Source organism: Centropristis striata, chromosome 1 (genome assembly GCF_030273125.1).
Source record: "Centropristis striata isolate RG_2023a ecotype Rhode Island chromosome 1, C.striata_1.0, whole genome shotgun sequence".
NCBI lineage: Eukaryota > Metazoa > Chordata > Actinopteri > Perciformes > Serranidae > Centropristis > Centropristis striata.
Genome location: NC_081517.1, coordinates 34,290,932 through 34,307,874, shown reverse-complemented (window position 1 = coordinate 34,307,874; position 16,943 = coordinate 34,290,932). Strand labels below are relative to the sequence as shown.

Sequence of the window (16,943 nt, the reverse complement as noted above, 5' to 3'; positions counted from 1 at the left end):
CGGCTCCCTCCCCCCTCTCTCGGGGAGGATGTGTCACCGAGCCACTCGGTCAGCTGAGTCACGGAGGTGACTCTTTTAATCAGCTCCATATGTGCTCTGCCTTGATTTGGTGGCCTTCAGCAATCAGCCCTGACCTCCGGGCCAATCACAGAGCTGAGAGCTCCACAAGGGGGCTCAAGGCATGCTAGTCATCACCACATATTAGTCTTCAGTTACCTCTCCAGCTCACATGATTCAATGCTACCAAATGTTTGAAAAAGTCACTGTGTTTTTCCAAAGAGAAACTGAAGAAATATAGATGAAAATAGAATTCCTTAATTTGAGCTTGCAGCACTGCAGGAAACTAATGACTTCACTGCAAGAAAATCTGGCTCAACCAACCTTTTGTAATTAAATGTGGAGAGACATTTTAATGGCATTTTTCATTTTTAAAGCTGTTTTCTGGTGTTGTTTTAAAAAATCTGCCTGTGAAGAAGTGCCTGTTTTTTATGACTATGTATAATGTTAACAGGCACCTGTTTGGTACACTTAATTGCATGCATACATATAAACACACATGTTGTGTGTCCTTACACATTGTATCCCCAAACTTGGATTCCAATTTAATTTATTGGCCATAAATCTGTTGCTCAAAGCTTCTTTTTAGGCCAGGACAACTAATAAAGTAACACAGTAACAAACAGCAGACCTCTGCTTTGGTCTTTGGTTCCCACAAGAGGAAATGGTAGCTTCGGATACTAGTGGGTCATAAGTTTCACTGACAGCATTGTTTATTGTTTCGTAAAAGCTATATGGAAAATGCTTACATTTGCTCAAAAGAGATATAAAGCTGGAAAGTGTCCCAAAAAGTATGTTCTTCAGGCTTGTAGGATAGTGAAAACATTTACTTTGTTTCCTGTTTTCACACTGAAGATGACAGATCTCAAGACAACTGAACTGAAAACTGAACCAAGGCCTATAAAAATGTTTAAATTGTGAATTACAGAGGTTGTAGATGTGCATTTTTGCAAAACATGTCTTGAAGAGCAGATTATGTTGATTTGACACTGACATGGTTTTCAGTCTGGACCAGGGAAGTTAATCTCCACCAAGAGTCAAATCTGTAAAATAAATATGAAATTATCCAGTGTTAAAACAAGTCAACTATGATCAATAACCTAGCACATGAGACCTATAAGACTTGTGAATGGAAATTATATTGTACATGTTTCAACAGATTACCTGGTCTTAACACAAAGAAAGATACAATAATGCTGCTGTACATTTACATTCACAACAAAACCGCAGCCAAGTGTGAGATTCAGCTCCAGCCTCGACAGGAAGGAAGCATTTTCTGCTGAATGTTACGAAAATCTCTCTCAGGCCTTCAGTCTGAATGCTGATGGAAAAAAGTTAAGCCAGATAAACAAAGGAACATATTAATCACTCTCTCCTTCAAGTCAGTCAAGATGAAAACCATTTTATAACCAGAATATTTCTTTAATCGTAAAAGCTATTCTTAGTCAAGGTCTTTTAACATGTCTAATAAATTAGTGTTTTGCAGTCAGCAGCGTGTGGGGGGCCATAAATGCAAAAGTCTCTTTTGTGGGTGAAATGGGACACAGGAAGCCCACCAGAGCAATACATATTTCCAGAGAACATTCTGGTTTTGGAAACACTTTCATCTGCTTTGTAGCCAATATTGACTTCAGTGCATCTTGATTTGCTCAAGTTGTTGTGAGTATTTGATATTCCTATATAAACTAAAAATAGGGAAAGCACAAAAGAGAATGTAAAACCATCAATGAAATTCCTGTGTTTTACTTGGAGTCAGAAACTCTTCTCCCTAAAGCCCAGTTCAGACTACAAATTTCCAGAGCCAAAAGATAAAACTTGCAACTACTTGCCATGCACCAGTCTGCAAAATTCTGAAACCTGCCAGTTTACTCAGTGCGAATAGACAAGATGGTGTGTTAGGGTGGCCATCTCCTCCACATCAAAAAGGAGGATATTTTGCATACATGGGACAAGCAAGCAGATATTTGCTTGGTATGATCTGGTGTTAAGCAGAGTTGTACTCTGATTAGCTCGATGCTTGTCAGTGCTAGCATGTCTCTGATAGCTGCTTTGCCTTTGCTGCTCACATCTACATTGCTTCCACATAATGTACAAAAAGAATGAAACTCATCCCTCCTACTTTTAGTAACAAACCCGTGTTCTCTTGCCCATTCCGGGTTAAAGGAAGTCTTTCGCTTTGGCATTTTCAGACTTTCAGTTGCTGAGAGCTTGACTGACAGCCTGGTGGTAGAAACTGGCATTTGTGGCTAATCAACACATGCCTCATTTGAATATTCAACTTAGCCATGTGTTGATAGGTCACCACGAAAATGTAACCAATGAAATTACTTATTTTGAAACAGCTTTTTTGACACACATTTTGGCCAATAAGTATTAAACTAACAAGGTAACTGTCTTTTGTTATTTTCTCAAAAGGAGGACAAATGAGCGGACGAATGGCCACCCTACGGTGTGTCGTTCCATAACCATAACTCTCTGGGGCGTCCCGTGGGCTCACTGTTTCGTGGCTGAATCCTTGTCACAGCAGACCTGGGTTAAATCTAGCACAAGGTTTCTTTGTAGCATTTCCATTCCTTTCTCTCTGTCACTATCAAAAAATGCCCCAAAAATAATCTTCAAAACACAACTCTCTGTACTTAACGTCAGGCTTCTTTGTAGCTGGATATACTTTGTGGAGCCTCAAAATACCTTATTTCTTCATTCGATTTTATTACGTGAGATGTTATCCTTTCTTTTCTCCTTTCAAAGCTGCCTTTTTGACCACGAGTAGCTAGCTTGCTAATTCCATAGCAAAAAAACAGTCTTAAACTTTGGAGAAAGCTTACATTAGCTTCCAGTCATGATATAAGGGTGGCATCATGCTTCCAAAATGTCAAGTTATACCTTTAAATATTTTTTCTTTTTCTTTTCTAAACTTAGAAGTCAACCACAGTTTTGAGGGATGCAGACTCACGTTTGTGCTTGTCAGAAAGAAAATAAGTCCTGGAGGACTGAATCAGGGAGATGACCAAATGCTTTCAGTGCACACCCAGAAACACACACACACACACACACACACACACAATCCAATACTCTCCTCAGTGAAACAAAGCAGTGGGAGGGAGAGAGCAGATGGACACACACTAGGACAGGGAAGCATGAAGAATATTGCCTCTTGTCTAGTGCAAACACACAGGCGCGAACACACTTCTACTCATACAATCTCTCACAAATACACACACTGAGAAAATAATGAAAATAAATATTCCATTATTTTGACATAACACATTTTGATTAAACTGCACACACACACACACACACACACACACACACACACACCATTTTTGTTTTTGTTTTTATCTCTCATGGGTTTACTTAATCACACATGGTTTGAGATAGCCTGCTGTATCCACAATGTTACCCATTCACTTTCTGTGAATGAGGGGTGTGGCAGCCGAAAGCCTCCCCTAGCCACTTGGGATGACGGTCACATGATCGAGCTGTGGGCGTGGCCAGGGGGGAGCAGCAGCAGCACTCTAGCCTCACCAGCTGGAGCTGTGATTGAGAGAGAAAGAGAGTATAAGAGAGGAAGAGAGAGAAGAGAAGGAGAGGAAAGGGTTGGGTGAGTTGTCGATTTTAAATGTTTGCCGTGTGCTTTTCTGTCTCACAAGGAGAGCTGTGATAGATTTTGGAGAAAGGAGATAAACGGGGGGGAAAGGGGGAAGGAGAGAGAAACGGTGGGGGAGAGATGATTGGTGCTCTGAGGCTGTGGGTGTCAAAGTTAGTTGGCCAGGTGTTTTATGTGTATGTGTATGTATGTGTGTGTGTGTGTGTGTGTGTGCTGTGTGGAAGTTTTGGGTCTGAGAGGTGGAGTGTGTTTTTGGCAGGAGATCTGTAGAAAAACTAATTTAGCATGCAGGCCTTGTAATATCTCATTTCTTTTATTTTTTTCTCTCTCTGTCCTCTCCCTTTTCCATTGTTCAGCCATCGGGGAGAGTTTGGGGGGTCAGCCTCCTCCTCGTCCTCCCCCCTCTCCTTTTCTTTCTCCCTTTCCCTCCCATTGTGTCTTCAGCTCTGGAGCATGCATGGATAATCAATCTGCCGTAATGGGACAGAGTGTTGACCAATCAGGATCACCCACCATTACTCTTTATGGTCTCAGGTCTCCGGGGCTCCTTCTAGTCATGTTTTCTCCTTCAGCGTCACATCAGACCGAGTTTCCAGCCTGACTTTGATCCAGTGCAGTGGATTAGCCAGGCACTGATAGAGCCAAGCTGTTTCGACGTGATTTAATTTTGACGATACTTTGAGGCTGCTCTCAGGAGAGTTTATTGCCAAGTTCAAGAAGAGGTGAAGAGTCGAGCAGGTCATAGTTTTAGTTGTGCTCCTCCACTGGGAATAGCAAGAAGCTCCTCTTTTCCTCTAACTCTTGTCAGTTGTTTTTGGTGGGAAGAAAATTAGGTTGTGGTGAGTCACTAAGCTTTAATTTTGTGCCCTGGAGGCCAGAAAAAAACTTTTGAGCCGCCAGCTCTCCCATGTTTTCAGTGCATCACATGGTCTACTTTTACGCAGTTTGCAGTACGATGGCTGAATAGTTGCTTTGTTGGATGCTGCACCCAGAAAACCCAGTGAACTCTCCACTAAAGTAACATTATCAGAGATGTTGTACTCTGGCTGTCCTTGCTGTGCACCTACCACCCACATTGTATCTTTATATTTGACAAGAAAAGGGATATGACCTCGCACATCGAGACTTCTGCATGAAAAAAACACACTTGGGTACAACATCCAACACAGCATTATTGAATTATAAAAAATTAATTTGGATTTATTTTCCCACAGTAGTCAGCCTGCAGTGTCAGCGTACTGAAGCTTAGCACGCAATACATTTGATACCAGCAAATTCCTAATGCTGCCTCATATCTGATCCACATAAAGCATTATTACAATACACTTCACAATAGGCGCCAGATAAAAACCACTCAGCCATTGTTTGCATATTGCTAATCAGATTAGCTCAATGATTACAAGTAATTAAATCACCACAGATAAACACTTCATTAGGGTTGTTTGGGGCCAGCGGCGTGAAATAAATTCACACATTCTTGCTGTCATGTAACACTTTATCATATCAGTCCTGTCTTGACAGATATGTAATTTTCAAAAAAATCTTAAATGCAAGAAAGAGATATTGTGCTGCAGGTGCAAAGTCTTTAAATCTTATTCTTCAAAGAGATCTCCACTCCTGTAAAGAATTAACCTGTTGTTCTCGTCATGTTGGACTTTTTAGTTCATTTTTTCCACAGAAGAATTTGCCCTGAAGGCAGCAGAGTTGAAAGGAGGAAAGGCGTGAACATGTTTTACAGTAAACAACCACACTGTTTGTCTGAAAATATTCATTCCGGAATTACAGTACATCTTCATACTCTAGCTAATTGTATCCATGTGTATATAATCTCATGTGGTCCTGTCTTTTTTTCCCCTGTACCATCAGCGAGGGAAGAATGTAGTTCTTGTAATGTTACTCTTTTTTTTTTTTTTTGGTTTCCCTCATCGGCACATTGAAGTAGAAAATGATGGACTTGTGGTCTTTTTGTAAAATATATAATAGTTCGTCAGAAGGAAACACATTAGTTAGAAACTCTTCTGGCACCGTGTATGACTGTAGCTGCCCACAGCAGGAGGATGTTTTCTGCTCATGTATGTCACAGAAGGGAGGAAGTCAGACATGTCATGTCCGGTTAGAGGTGAGAGGTTGTGGGCTTAGAGAGGTGGAGCGGAGAGGGTGGTATATGCCAGTCTATGGTGTCCTCATCTAGCAGTATTATGCCTCCAGCAAGGCATTATGGGTAATCTCTCACAGTGATTTTGATTCTGGGATGGAAATGGGAATTATTATGAGCTTGCACAGACACTACATGGTAGAACTGGGTATCATTTGAAAAAAAGTATCATACCTGTAAGCTTAAAGTGACACTAGTGAACTATTTTTTTACCTCATTCAACGACCATTATTTGAATTGAAGGATTCACTAGCGTAAAATGTCACCACCACTCCTTCCCCGTCCTCATTTATGCTCCGTTTACGTACAAAAACAGAAACATCCATTTCAAATGATACAACTCGTATTTCCATGTGTCCTTAATGTTGGCATGGATGTATGTATATTACCCACTGTAGGGTAGATCAGCTCAGTCAAAAGTTTCTCGCAAACAGCAAAAATGTCTGATGGTGTCGGTTGCAATGTAATTATGGACCTCTTGAGGCAAAAATTAATTTTGGATGTTGGACGGGGAATTGTACACTAATATCTCCTCGAAAAGTTGCGCCAAAGTTCAAACATTTTTTTTGTCATGTCCTTTCTGGTGGTTTCACTCTGTGCAGTCCGTAAGCTCTGAGAAAATGTGCACAAATACAGACGAAATGAACACACAGTATGGACAGAGGGCTTGCTCTTAACTGTATACGTACCAAACGTATATCCGGACTTACACCACAGACACACACACATACACATACACATACACATGCATACATATTACAAGCTGAACTGCCAACTCTGTCAAATACACCATGCTTCACTTCACTACACCACATACTATATGTGACTGGCTGTGGTAGTGGGCCAATCACAAGTTGCATTAAATGTAGGAATGCTTGCAGTGATTGGCTGCAAGCAAAACCATGCAAATAGTTTTTTTTCTTCTAGATCTATGTACAAAAAGCATTGAATATTATACTCAAGTTATTATACTTGAGATTTATTGATTGATACCTTAAGGGTATTGAGTACCGATACCCAGCCCTACTACAGACAATTTCCAGAACTTTAAAATAAAATATTTTATTAAATGAAAGTTCTTAAATGTCACAAATGTTATTGTACAAATAATCCCTTTGGTTTAAAGTTTTGAAAGATAGGCATATTAGACCACATGCACTTAACACTCTTGATACATACGTTTGGTCCAGTCTTTCTTGTTTCCTCTTTCTCTTCACAGCTGGGTTCATACACTTTGTTGTAAAGTAATGAAGAGACCTAATTAGCAGTTCATTTTATGGACAACTTACTGGTGCGACTCAGAGAGAGAAAAAAGAACCCACTTCAAGTGCAGAAGTCGGCACTGGAAAGCCTGATTGTTCTCATTTTTTCTCATTAAGCACTACAAACTATTCACCATTGAATAATTCTCCCCAGTGAGCCCCTCTCCCAGTTCATACTTTGGTGGTTGTGTGATTTAGAGCACGATGGGCTGTGTTTGTCCTTTACCCTGTACCAGTTCCCCTTCTGCAGCTGTGCCTGGGTCTACGGCTGGACCCTCCTAGTTCCCCATCCATGTTTCTCAGAAATGTTTGGAGCTTTGAGTTACGGCTGTGGTCAGGTAGCTTACACTACTGAGAGCTGCCCAGAACAGCAGGCTCTTACAGTTGTTCTCAGCACCACAATGACCGCCCTGCTGTTTTGGGTTCTGCCCTCTCATTTTCTCAGTCTCTGCTTACAGCCATTGATCCAAACAGCACTCACTCATGTTGTGTTTTTTAGCCCGTCACTGTTTTTGTAGCATTTATCCCGCATCTCATCTCTCCCTGATCTTGCCCCTTTACCTCAATGACCCTTCCTCTACAGCTTTTTTCTCTCCATCTCTTCTCACTCTTTCAATCTTCTTGAGGTGTTTTGGGACAGGTCATTATCAGCACGACCAGAAGTTTCCGTGTGGAGAGCTATATTTCAACACTGAGCAAACACCATCTGCTTTGCTCCAACATAGGCCAGGGGTTGCATTCTCAGTGGGCCGGCACGAGTGACAAGGCTGAAAGATGATGTGGGCCAGTAGCATTCCTCAGAGCTTCTCGAGTACCAATGTAGCTGTAGCCACCATCCACCTCATGGAACCTCATCGTCTTACATGGCGGCAAGTTGTTAAAATGAAGAAACTTTTTTTTTTTGTTTTTTTTTTAAACCACCGTTTTTAAACCACCTTTGGTTTCATACCACGGATGGGGGCTTGAGCGAGCGGGATTTCCTCTTGGATGTAGATGACAGCACAGTAAGAACCTCCCCTATCCTCCCAGCACCCTTCTGTCGACCATACTCTGTCACTACCTACTGTAAACACACCATCGTGTTATCTCCCTCAAACAGAACGCAGTGTAGCATTAAGCTAGTGGCATGGTCTCCTTTGAAAACATGCATACATATGACATTGAAGTCACGACACGAAGCAGAAACTAGCAAATCCCTTCATAAGTTTTAAGGCTTCAGCACTTTGGGTTTGTAGACAAAGTAATATTAACACCTTTTGGAAAGTCTCTTTCCAAAAATATCATCTAAAGCCAGCAGAGGAAATCCTACAGTTAGCACTGCCACAATGTATCATATCCTGTGGCTGCTGTTGCTTACTGTATATTTGGCCTATGCTGTGATTAATTTGACTGCATTTCACAACATAAATGCTTTCACATGTCTTTGTCTGCTGCATCTGCATTTACATAGATTTGGTCACTGATTATTTAAAGTCTTGTCTTTAGTTTCTTCAAAGACGTGAGTACTAAAAGTCTTGATACACTGCAGCTGACAAATTTTGCTGTTTGGCATCCAACCCAATATGGGCCACCGTGTAACACTGTTTCTAATGATAATGATTTTATATTATTTTTTAAAGTACGTCCACATATAGAGTTTAAGTTCATCTTCAGCAATACCACTTTTATTTATTTATTTATTTATTGCAAAATTCAGTATGCCAAATTTCCTACATAGCATCATTTTTGGTAGATCAGGAGTTTTTATGGCTGTCGTTTTTTTTTTTTTTTTTTAGTTCAACTCTTCTTGTGAAGCTGAGCATATACTTATTTTTTAACTGACCCTTTGTCTCAGTAGAGACCAGGTTGTCGCACCTGCGCTGCACTCAAATGCACTGTGGGTTTAAACCATCCTCACACTCTGCACAACAGATTGTGTGTCTTATCATCACAGTTGGGGGTAAGTTCCATGTATTAGTGTCATTACTGATCATGAGGAAAATAAACAGCTAAAGTAGGATTGGAAATGGCAGTGATGAGTTTAAATTAAATTTGAGATGAGTTTGTTTAATGTGCTCGTGTTACAAGATGAGTTGGTGTGTTTCTCATTGGAGACTCTGGCTTAAAAAGTGAATTCTTTACCTGACTGTAGCTATAAAACTACTACATAAAATTTGATATTAAATTGTGCATATGTTTAATCCTGTATTCCTGTGAAACACTTACGACTGTCAGACTGCCTTCTTCTGTCTGGGCCCTCCATCCATCTCCTTCAGACTTCGGCAGGCATAAAACTTAACGATCTCTTCCTCTTAAGAGGGAGCCACCAAAGGGCCAGTGGAAATGTCATCTCCGGTTTAAAAGAGACGGAGAGAGAAAAGAGAAAGGGAAAACACTCGCATAGAAACACTCAGGAAAGGGAAATATGCACCCGCCTCCTACCTCATGGGAACCATGTTTAAAATAAAAAAAAAAAAACCAGCAGACAGTGTTTAAGAGCTGTCAGTAACAGTGCGTGATTAGAAGAACAGACATGATACCTTCTTTCCCAAAGCACAATCCCCTGAGGTGCTCTCGAACATATGCTTAGACAGACTGAAGGCAGGGAGGGGAAGAAAATCCAAGCACCTTGTTCTGCAAGTATCTCCAGAAAAATGCACTTGTACAAGACATTATTCAATTTAGATATAAAGCTTTGGCTGTCTGACAAAACCTTTCATCACAGGGTAATATTGTTTGCTAGAACTTTCAGGGTTGAATCTTTGGTAAACAACTTGACTTGTGACCCACGTGAATAAAAAATGTTATTTAGTGAAGTCTGGGACTTCACTAAATTGAGTTGAGACTTCCTCAAACAATTAAAAGTGAAATTTTGGTCTTTGATCTTCATTTAATTACTTATTTGGTAGTCTGAAGTATATCAATGGAACAAAATTCAATTACATGTGCCTGCTACAGAGAACTCCAGAAAGCAAAACAATTTCTCACAGAGGAGCATGAGTTAAGTATGCACATTAAAACTGTAGGCAAAATTTGTGAGATAAAACATTTGAATCCAGGAATGAAAAAAACTAATTATGGTCAGCTATAAAACCCTTCAATGTTGACCGGTTCCTTTTGTAGAGTGTCAGTCATCAACCACACTCATTTTAAAAAGTTTGCCTCATCTGCACTAATTACATGTTGTGCATGCCATGAATCATTTTATTGATGTCTTTTTGTCTCAGTCACCCCCGGTTTTCTTCCCCCCAACTGCAGGGTATTCACCATGCTGATATTGTCTGGGCTGGAGTTAAACAGTAACATACAAAGAAACTACTTGCACATTTAATTTAAAGCAGAGCTGAAAAGTGGTGAAGTGAAGCTTGTGGATCGAAGGAAACTCAATTTTGTTTTTTTAAAGAGGCTAGTCAAAAAGACAATGAAGGCTTTGTTTCTGGCATTGGCACATTCAAGTTTCACTCTGAATATTAAATGTAGAGTTGGATGTGATATGCCTGATGAGATTTTAATGAAAGGCTTGAGAGGGGAGTGTTGAGTTATGCGTGAGTCAAGAGTGAAAAGGGGTTTCTCTGTTAGAGCAGAACAGAAAATTGTATCGGATCGAAGGGGAACACTTTGTGTTGGTTTTCAAGGAGGATTACATTACAGGTCAGTTTAAGGAAGTGGGTTTGGTGCTTCAGGATAGTGGTCATTCATATCTGTTAGCTTAATGTTTACATCCTACATACTTCTTGAAATATTAACATGATGTATTACTTTTCTGTGAAGGCTGAGGCCAGACAAGAATGCTGTCTGAAAGCAGTTTTGTATTTTCTGGTCTCCACTGAGCTGTGCTGGCATTCAGGATTAACAAGAATACATTTGGTTGTATTGTGCTCTAATGTTTTCCAAGAAATCTGTCGAGTACTCTCTCACTTCAAGACTGTACATATCATCACTTCTGTCCCGCCAAAAAGAATAATAATGGTTTCAACTAAGAGTTTTAATGTAATTTGTGTGAATTTTAGAAACTTATTCACACACAATATTGACAGTAATGACCTATTGTGTCTTACTTTGCTCTGGTTCTGTACAATTCATAGGATATCATGAGGAACAAGGATGAAAAATAGGCTCTGGGATTTAAACAAAAGAGGAATCGTTCACTGAAGAAGTTTGCCAGTGATTTTGTATTGCACTTTCATAAAATTGTGTGATTTATGAGAGACAGATTATGAAGATTTTCTCAAAATTAAGCAGCAATGAAAAAAGTTTTATTCCTCTGATTCACAGCTCTGTTCTCCCTAATGCCATTTCCTCTCTTCATTCACTGTCTAGCTTGATCGACCAGTGCTTCTTTTTTAACACCTTTACAAAACTGAGCTCAGAATGATATGGTTATTTGAAAAAGCTTAAAAACATCATAAATCTGCTTTCACGAGCAGGGCAGTACTCTTAGCTATGAGTTAACTAAATTGGTGAGGTGGCCCTTTAAGCTACAAACCGTTTTAATGTGGCTGCAAATGCTGTGGTTTTTTGTCTGCTGTGAAGCTGTCAGTGACAAACAGGAAACCAAACAACTACCATAATGCAGATAAAACACACGACTGAAACTCATGTTTAATAGTTACTGTATGAGTGAACTACAAGCACATTTCACCAATAAATCAACACCAATGGCCTTGTCTTCTCATGTTTCATTTTAATAGTATATCTTCAGAAATGTAAGGATGCATTTGTAAATGCCAATGATAAAACTTGAAACAGCCCCCTTCAACTACAAGTGCCATCAATGGAAGATAAAAGAGTCCTCTCTTTGATGGGATCTATCTATTCATGCAAAGAAAAAGCCTGAACTCATCTCCATTCATTAAACAAAGCTTTCAAATCAGCTAATCCTGAAATACCACTTTTGCATAACGAGGCCAAAAAAAGAGAATCTCTTCTCTTCTATCGTACTTTATTTATTGGAAGTCAGCTTAACACATGACCTCTTTCTAAAGTTTAATAAAGTTGTTATCATTTGGAGACTTTGTATTGATAAGGGGAGATCAGAGCAGCAGGCCAAATATTTTGATGTGAGGGTTCAGTTCAGGGTCGTTGATGCACCTGCTTGGTCGTCTGCACGGTTCCAGTTCCCGTATTATTCTTTAAATGAACTGTGCACCCATTGGCTCACTCTGGCTTTTATTGGATTCAGTTACATGAAACAATGCTCCTCGAAGGAATTTTATTCAAGGGAAGAGTCACATGTCTGATACATTGTTCTATTTTGTTGCACCCGTTGGGTCTGTCTAGTTTGAGAACAGTTGCGATTCAACGGTTATGGCCACTGAGTCGTGATCTGAGTCATACTGTATGTAATGAGGTTACTCATCTAGAAATGTAGTTAGCAATGGCAAAGGTTATCGAAGCTTTCTTTGTGGAACATCATAACGCTCTAATGCAGATGTGACTCATGAAGAGACACTTTATTGTGGATGTAAATGCCAGAACTGTCACTCTGATACATAAAATGCATAAATAAAGATGTGAAAGAGCTCAGTTGGGCTACAAGAAAGGGAAGTGAACATTAAAGCAGCAGGGTAGTTGTTCGCCGGGTAACATTTTCGACTCTCTTGGCACTGCCGTTCTGTTCTTCCTTTTTCCGTTGCATGTGTCCATGTGTGTCTCACAATTGCCAGTTCTTGTTACTACGCTTTGTCAGTTTGCTTCTGCTACAGTGTGACTATTTGTCTATTCTTAGAGAGCAGCCATGTAAGCTAGCAGATGGCCCAGGGCTGGCATTGTCATGGTGCCCAGGAGGCATTTTGGCTGCAGACCTGGAGTATGTCGTTAGAGCTAATCTGCATTCTGTCATTCAAGAGGCTACTGATGCAATCGGGGCTCAACGTCATAGAGTTCAGTGCAGGGTAAGCCAAATGACGCTATGCAAACATTTGCAAACACATCTAGCAGGCTAAAGATAAATCAATCCAAATACCTTCAGGATCATTGTATCACTTTCTGAGACACTGTTTCTCTGTCGGGTTTCTTGAGGACATCGACGCAGCACTAAATCAGCCCGAGCCCACCTTGATGAGGTATTAACAGGAGGTTCAGGTTACAGCATGGATTGAACCATACTCCTGCATGTCAGCCTTGCTTTTTTGCTGATAAAATTAATGTCCTGGCATAAGGGGTAATTGCTTCTTTGGTTGTGGAAAGTATTGTGCAAAAACAAAATCTTGTAAACTAATCATTTACTGACTGATGACAAACACAGGGGGATAGATTTTTCTTATTTTCCCAGGATTTGAGAAATGTGTTAAGTTCTAGCCAAACCACATGTTGTGTGAAAGTACAGTTCATCTGTAAACCAGTAGACTGTCTGAGAACTGAAAGGCAGAAAGACAGGTGGATACTGTGGAAAAGAGGTGGGACCAAGTTATTGTTTTGCAAGTAAATGTGATTTGATTTTTTTTTTTTTGTACACAAGTCCCAAGTCCAATCCCAAGTCATCCTTTAAAAATAAGTATTATTTGTTCATCTCTCTCTACATCAACTTGAGTGGATACTGTCCGATAACTAGCATTAATACATTTTTGATAAGTTGATCAATTAGTCAATAAGTTGATTCAGGACAAAAATTTAATTAATTGATACACAGCACACTTTTAATCTTTGGGCTTGGGGGAAGATATCACATACTTAAAGTCAAACGGCTCAAGTCCAACTGATGTCACACATCACTGATGCTAAATTACAAATTGTGTCCAAGTTTTTTTTTTGATTTTGTAAAGTCTAAAGTCTCACTTGAGTCCAGTGTGACTTTGTGTCAGCTAGAGTGACTGTTGAAGATGTGCTGCCCTTCCTCATGGCCCGAGTACCCATAAAGCATTGCGCACACCGGTCTACCGGGAGATTTTACTGTACTGTAAAATAAAATTTAAAAAAATCCCAGAACACATATCCATGGTCAGTTATGTGCCGCTGCTTTTATGAAACTGAGTAGTAGGCAAATTCAGCCCAAACAGTGAAATATTCAGGCTTAATCCACTTTGTGGCTTTTACTTGCTAAATCGGTGAGATTCAACTTTAAAGCATCTTCTTCCATTTCCACAAATATGTGGCAGAGTGTTGATTCAAAAGCCACATCCGTGCCATGAACTGGTTTTTGAACTGGTGAATTTAAGCAGGATGTCCAATTACGCAATGACACACACCTGCACACTTGGAAGGCTGTTCATTTGTGTGTTACACCAGTGATGGGAAGGACTCTGGCCTCGCCTCTGGAGGACCCGACTCCGAAGAAAGGATCCTACCAAGGAAGGGTCCTTGACATTAGGATACAGCCCCTGATTCCTTCAAATTGTTTAATTAAGACCTGTTTCTACTAACACCTGACAGAGAATGACAGAGATATACCATCCAAGTTCAACCTGCTTCAGTGTGTAAATGTATGTTTCCATTTCCTGTAAGATAGGCCCCAGTTGTGCCCTTAAATTAAAAACACCCACAGTTCTACAAGGACATCATAACATGGGTTATTAGCAACACTTTTCCCAGGACAAAGTCACAGCGAGCCAAAGAAGGTTTTTTCTTTTTTCTTGTGGAAAGTCTGTACTTCATAGTTGCAGTAAAAGCTGGAAAATTGATACTCTTAGCAAGATCACATGCCTGTCAAAACCTCCTACTGTCTCCTGTACCTCCACCTCACACTTTCCATCTTATCTGAGGGCCAAACTCTTAGCAGGGAAGTTGGATATTAAAAAATGTTCCACTGTTATTTATGCTGCTTTTATATTCTTATCAAAAACCATGTTACAGTCTGTCAATGTGCCAGACAAATCAAACGCACAAAGGCTTGTACGTTATTCAGCTAAAAGCTCACAGATGCTGGTGCCTTGAACTCTCCCCTCTCTGTTATTTGAGACAAATAATCGCACTCAGCTTCAGGTATATGTGTTTGTGGTTTCTAGTGTCTGTGACTGCAAACCTCACACAGACAATACCACAAGTTTCTGTCACAGCACAGGAAATGTTGTCTCCTCCTACATTAAGAAGAGTGTGAGTCTGTGCTGCTGCAAGCACATACTAGCACATTTGGCAGCCGAGTTGTGTTTCAGTTTGCTCATTGCAGCGGTGCCTTGGCACACAGCCTTCGTCTTCTGCACAACAATTGATCCTCCTAAAAGTTAGGTAAGCTGTGATTTGTAGTTGGCAGCGCTTTCTTCCAACAAGGTCTGCTCATTTTGTCTTCCTAATTCTTGAGGATTATGAAATTCACCTCGTATTTGCAGATGCTGTGTTTAACTTTGGTTAAGAAGTTTGCTTTTCTCTTGTGGGCTGTGCTGTGAACATATGATTTACTGGTTAGTTTCACAGTTGAGCGTATGCACTGGAGTAAGGACCACTGGGAAAACAATAATTCTTTTTGAACAGTTGTGGGAGAGTTTTTATTGTTTTTTTTATGTTTGCATGCACATTTGCATGTATTATCGTGCTGGCATAAGTTGTTTTTTGGCAGACTGTAAATGCCAGATTATCATCTTTCAGTGTTGTCTGTAGAAAGGCGGGTTCTCACAAATGTGACTTTTAAGTATGTATCCTGTTTCACACAGGAAATGAACTTCTCAGATCAGTATCTTCTATCGTCTTCACCCTGAACTTGGTGTACGATGCAGTTAATGCATGATTTAACTTGCATCTGTGTACCAAATAGTTGTTTTTTAAGTCACTGCAAACATTTTTATTACCAATTTGTACATTTCACTGCTTAAAAATCACGCTTTATGCTTGTATATTGTGCATATTCAGATGGAAACCAAGACATAAATTAATATATTTTTATTTCCTTTTTTTCTCTCTTTAACCTCTCAGGGTCAGAGGTCAGTCTGAGCCACAGCATGTCGGAGTCCACCAAACCCCACCCCCCCAACCCACAAGGTAAGGGGGACAAGAGCCATGGCAGCGACTTCAGCTACGTGGGCATCGATGCCATCCTGGAGCAGATGAGGAGGAAGGCCATGAAGCAGGGCTTCGAGCTCAACATCATGGTTGTAGGTGAGTCTGACATACACACATTTAATTCAGCAATTAACAAAACTATATATCCTTTGTCAAACTCTGTCTGAGGGTAAACATCAATTCCCTAATCTGCACAAGGCAAAGCACAATGACACACATACATTAAATCTAATTGGCTAAATAAATACAGTAACAACACTCAAAGTTAACTTATTTGGTATACAATTCTTCACCAAGTTATTCAGTTAAATAATCCACATTTGGCCACCTGAAAGAGGTCTTTAAAAGTCTTTGTAATAGGGATGCACAATATATATTGGACTGGATTATGTATTATTCTTATAAAATTCTATCCTGCAGACAGAGCCACATTGGCTTTATTGACTTAACAAGCGCAGCATATAAAGATTTCGATACAGTGATATCCCTTTTTGACCAAAGCAGTTCCAGGGCTGGTTTGGAGCATGTGCCTAATCTTGAACCAGTTCTTCACCTTTCGACTGCCAAAGAACCGGCTCTCGGCCACGAAGACTGGCTCCAGAGTGGCACCAACTCTTAGCTGGTGTTGAACCATGAACCAACAAGTCGGGGGCTGGGGGCGGGATTATCATGACCAACAAGACCAACTAAAATGTGTATCATTCGTTTTATTTGATTTGATTCTGCAATGTAATTGACACGGGCTAGGTCTGTCGTCAGCGGTCTGTCGTCAGCGGTCTGTCGTTAGCGGTCTATCGTTTGCGGTCTATCGTTACCGGGCTATCCTTAACAGTCTAGCGTTAGCGGGCTTGTGTTGGTGTGGCGATGGCCATGCAGCACTATTGAGTTATTTGGTACATTTTCATGGCTGACACTCAACATAATCATAAAACACCCACAATATCTGCTACAA

The 16,943-nt window shown here is 40.3% G+C and overlaps 1 protein-coding gene across 5 annotated transcripts in view; it reads left to right on the top strand.

Moving 5' to 3' along the window:
• septin9b (septin 9b) overlaps nt 1-16,943 on the top strand; it is a 90,888-nt gene that overhangs the window by 51,709 nt on the left and 22,236 nt on the right. For 3 of the 5 annotated variants that reach the window (XM_059339783.1, XM_059339790.1, XM_059339776.1), the window contains exon 3: nt 15,905-16,087. In XM_059339783.1, the coding sequence (XP_059195766.1) occupies nt 15,905-16,087 (183 nt within the window). Of the gene's footprint in view, nt 1-3,602; nt 3,659-15,126; nt 15,224-15,904; nt 16,088-16,943 lie in introns of those variants that run through there. The other 2 variants (XM_059339798.1, XM_059339806.1) reach the window with 2 other exon arrangements.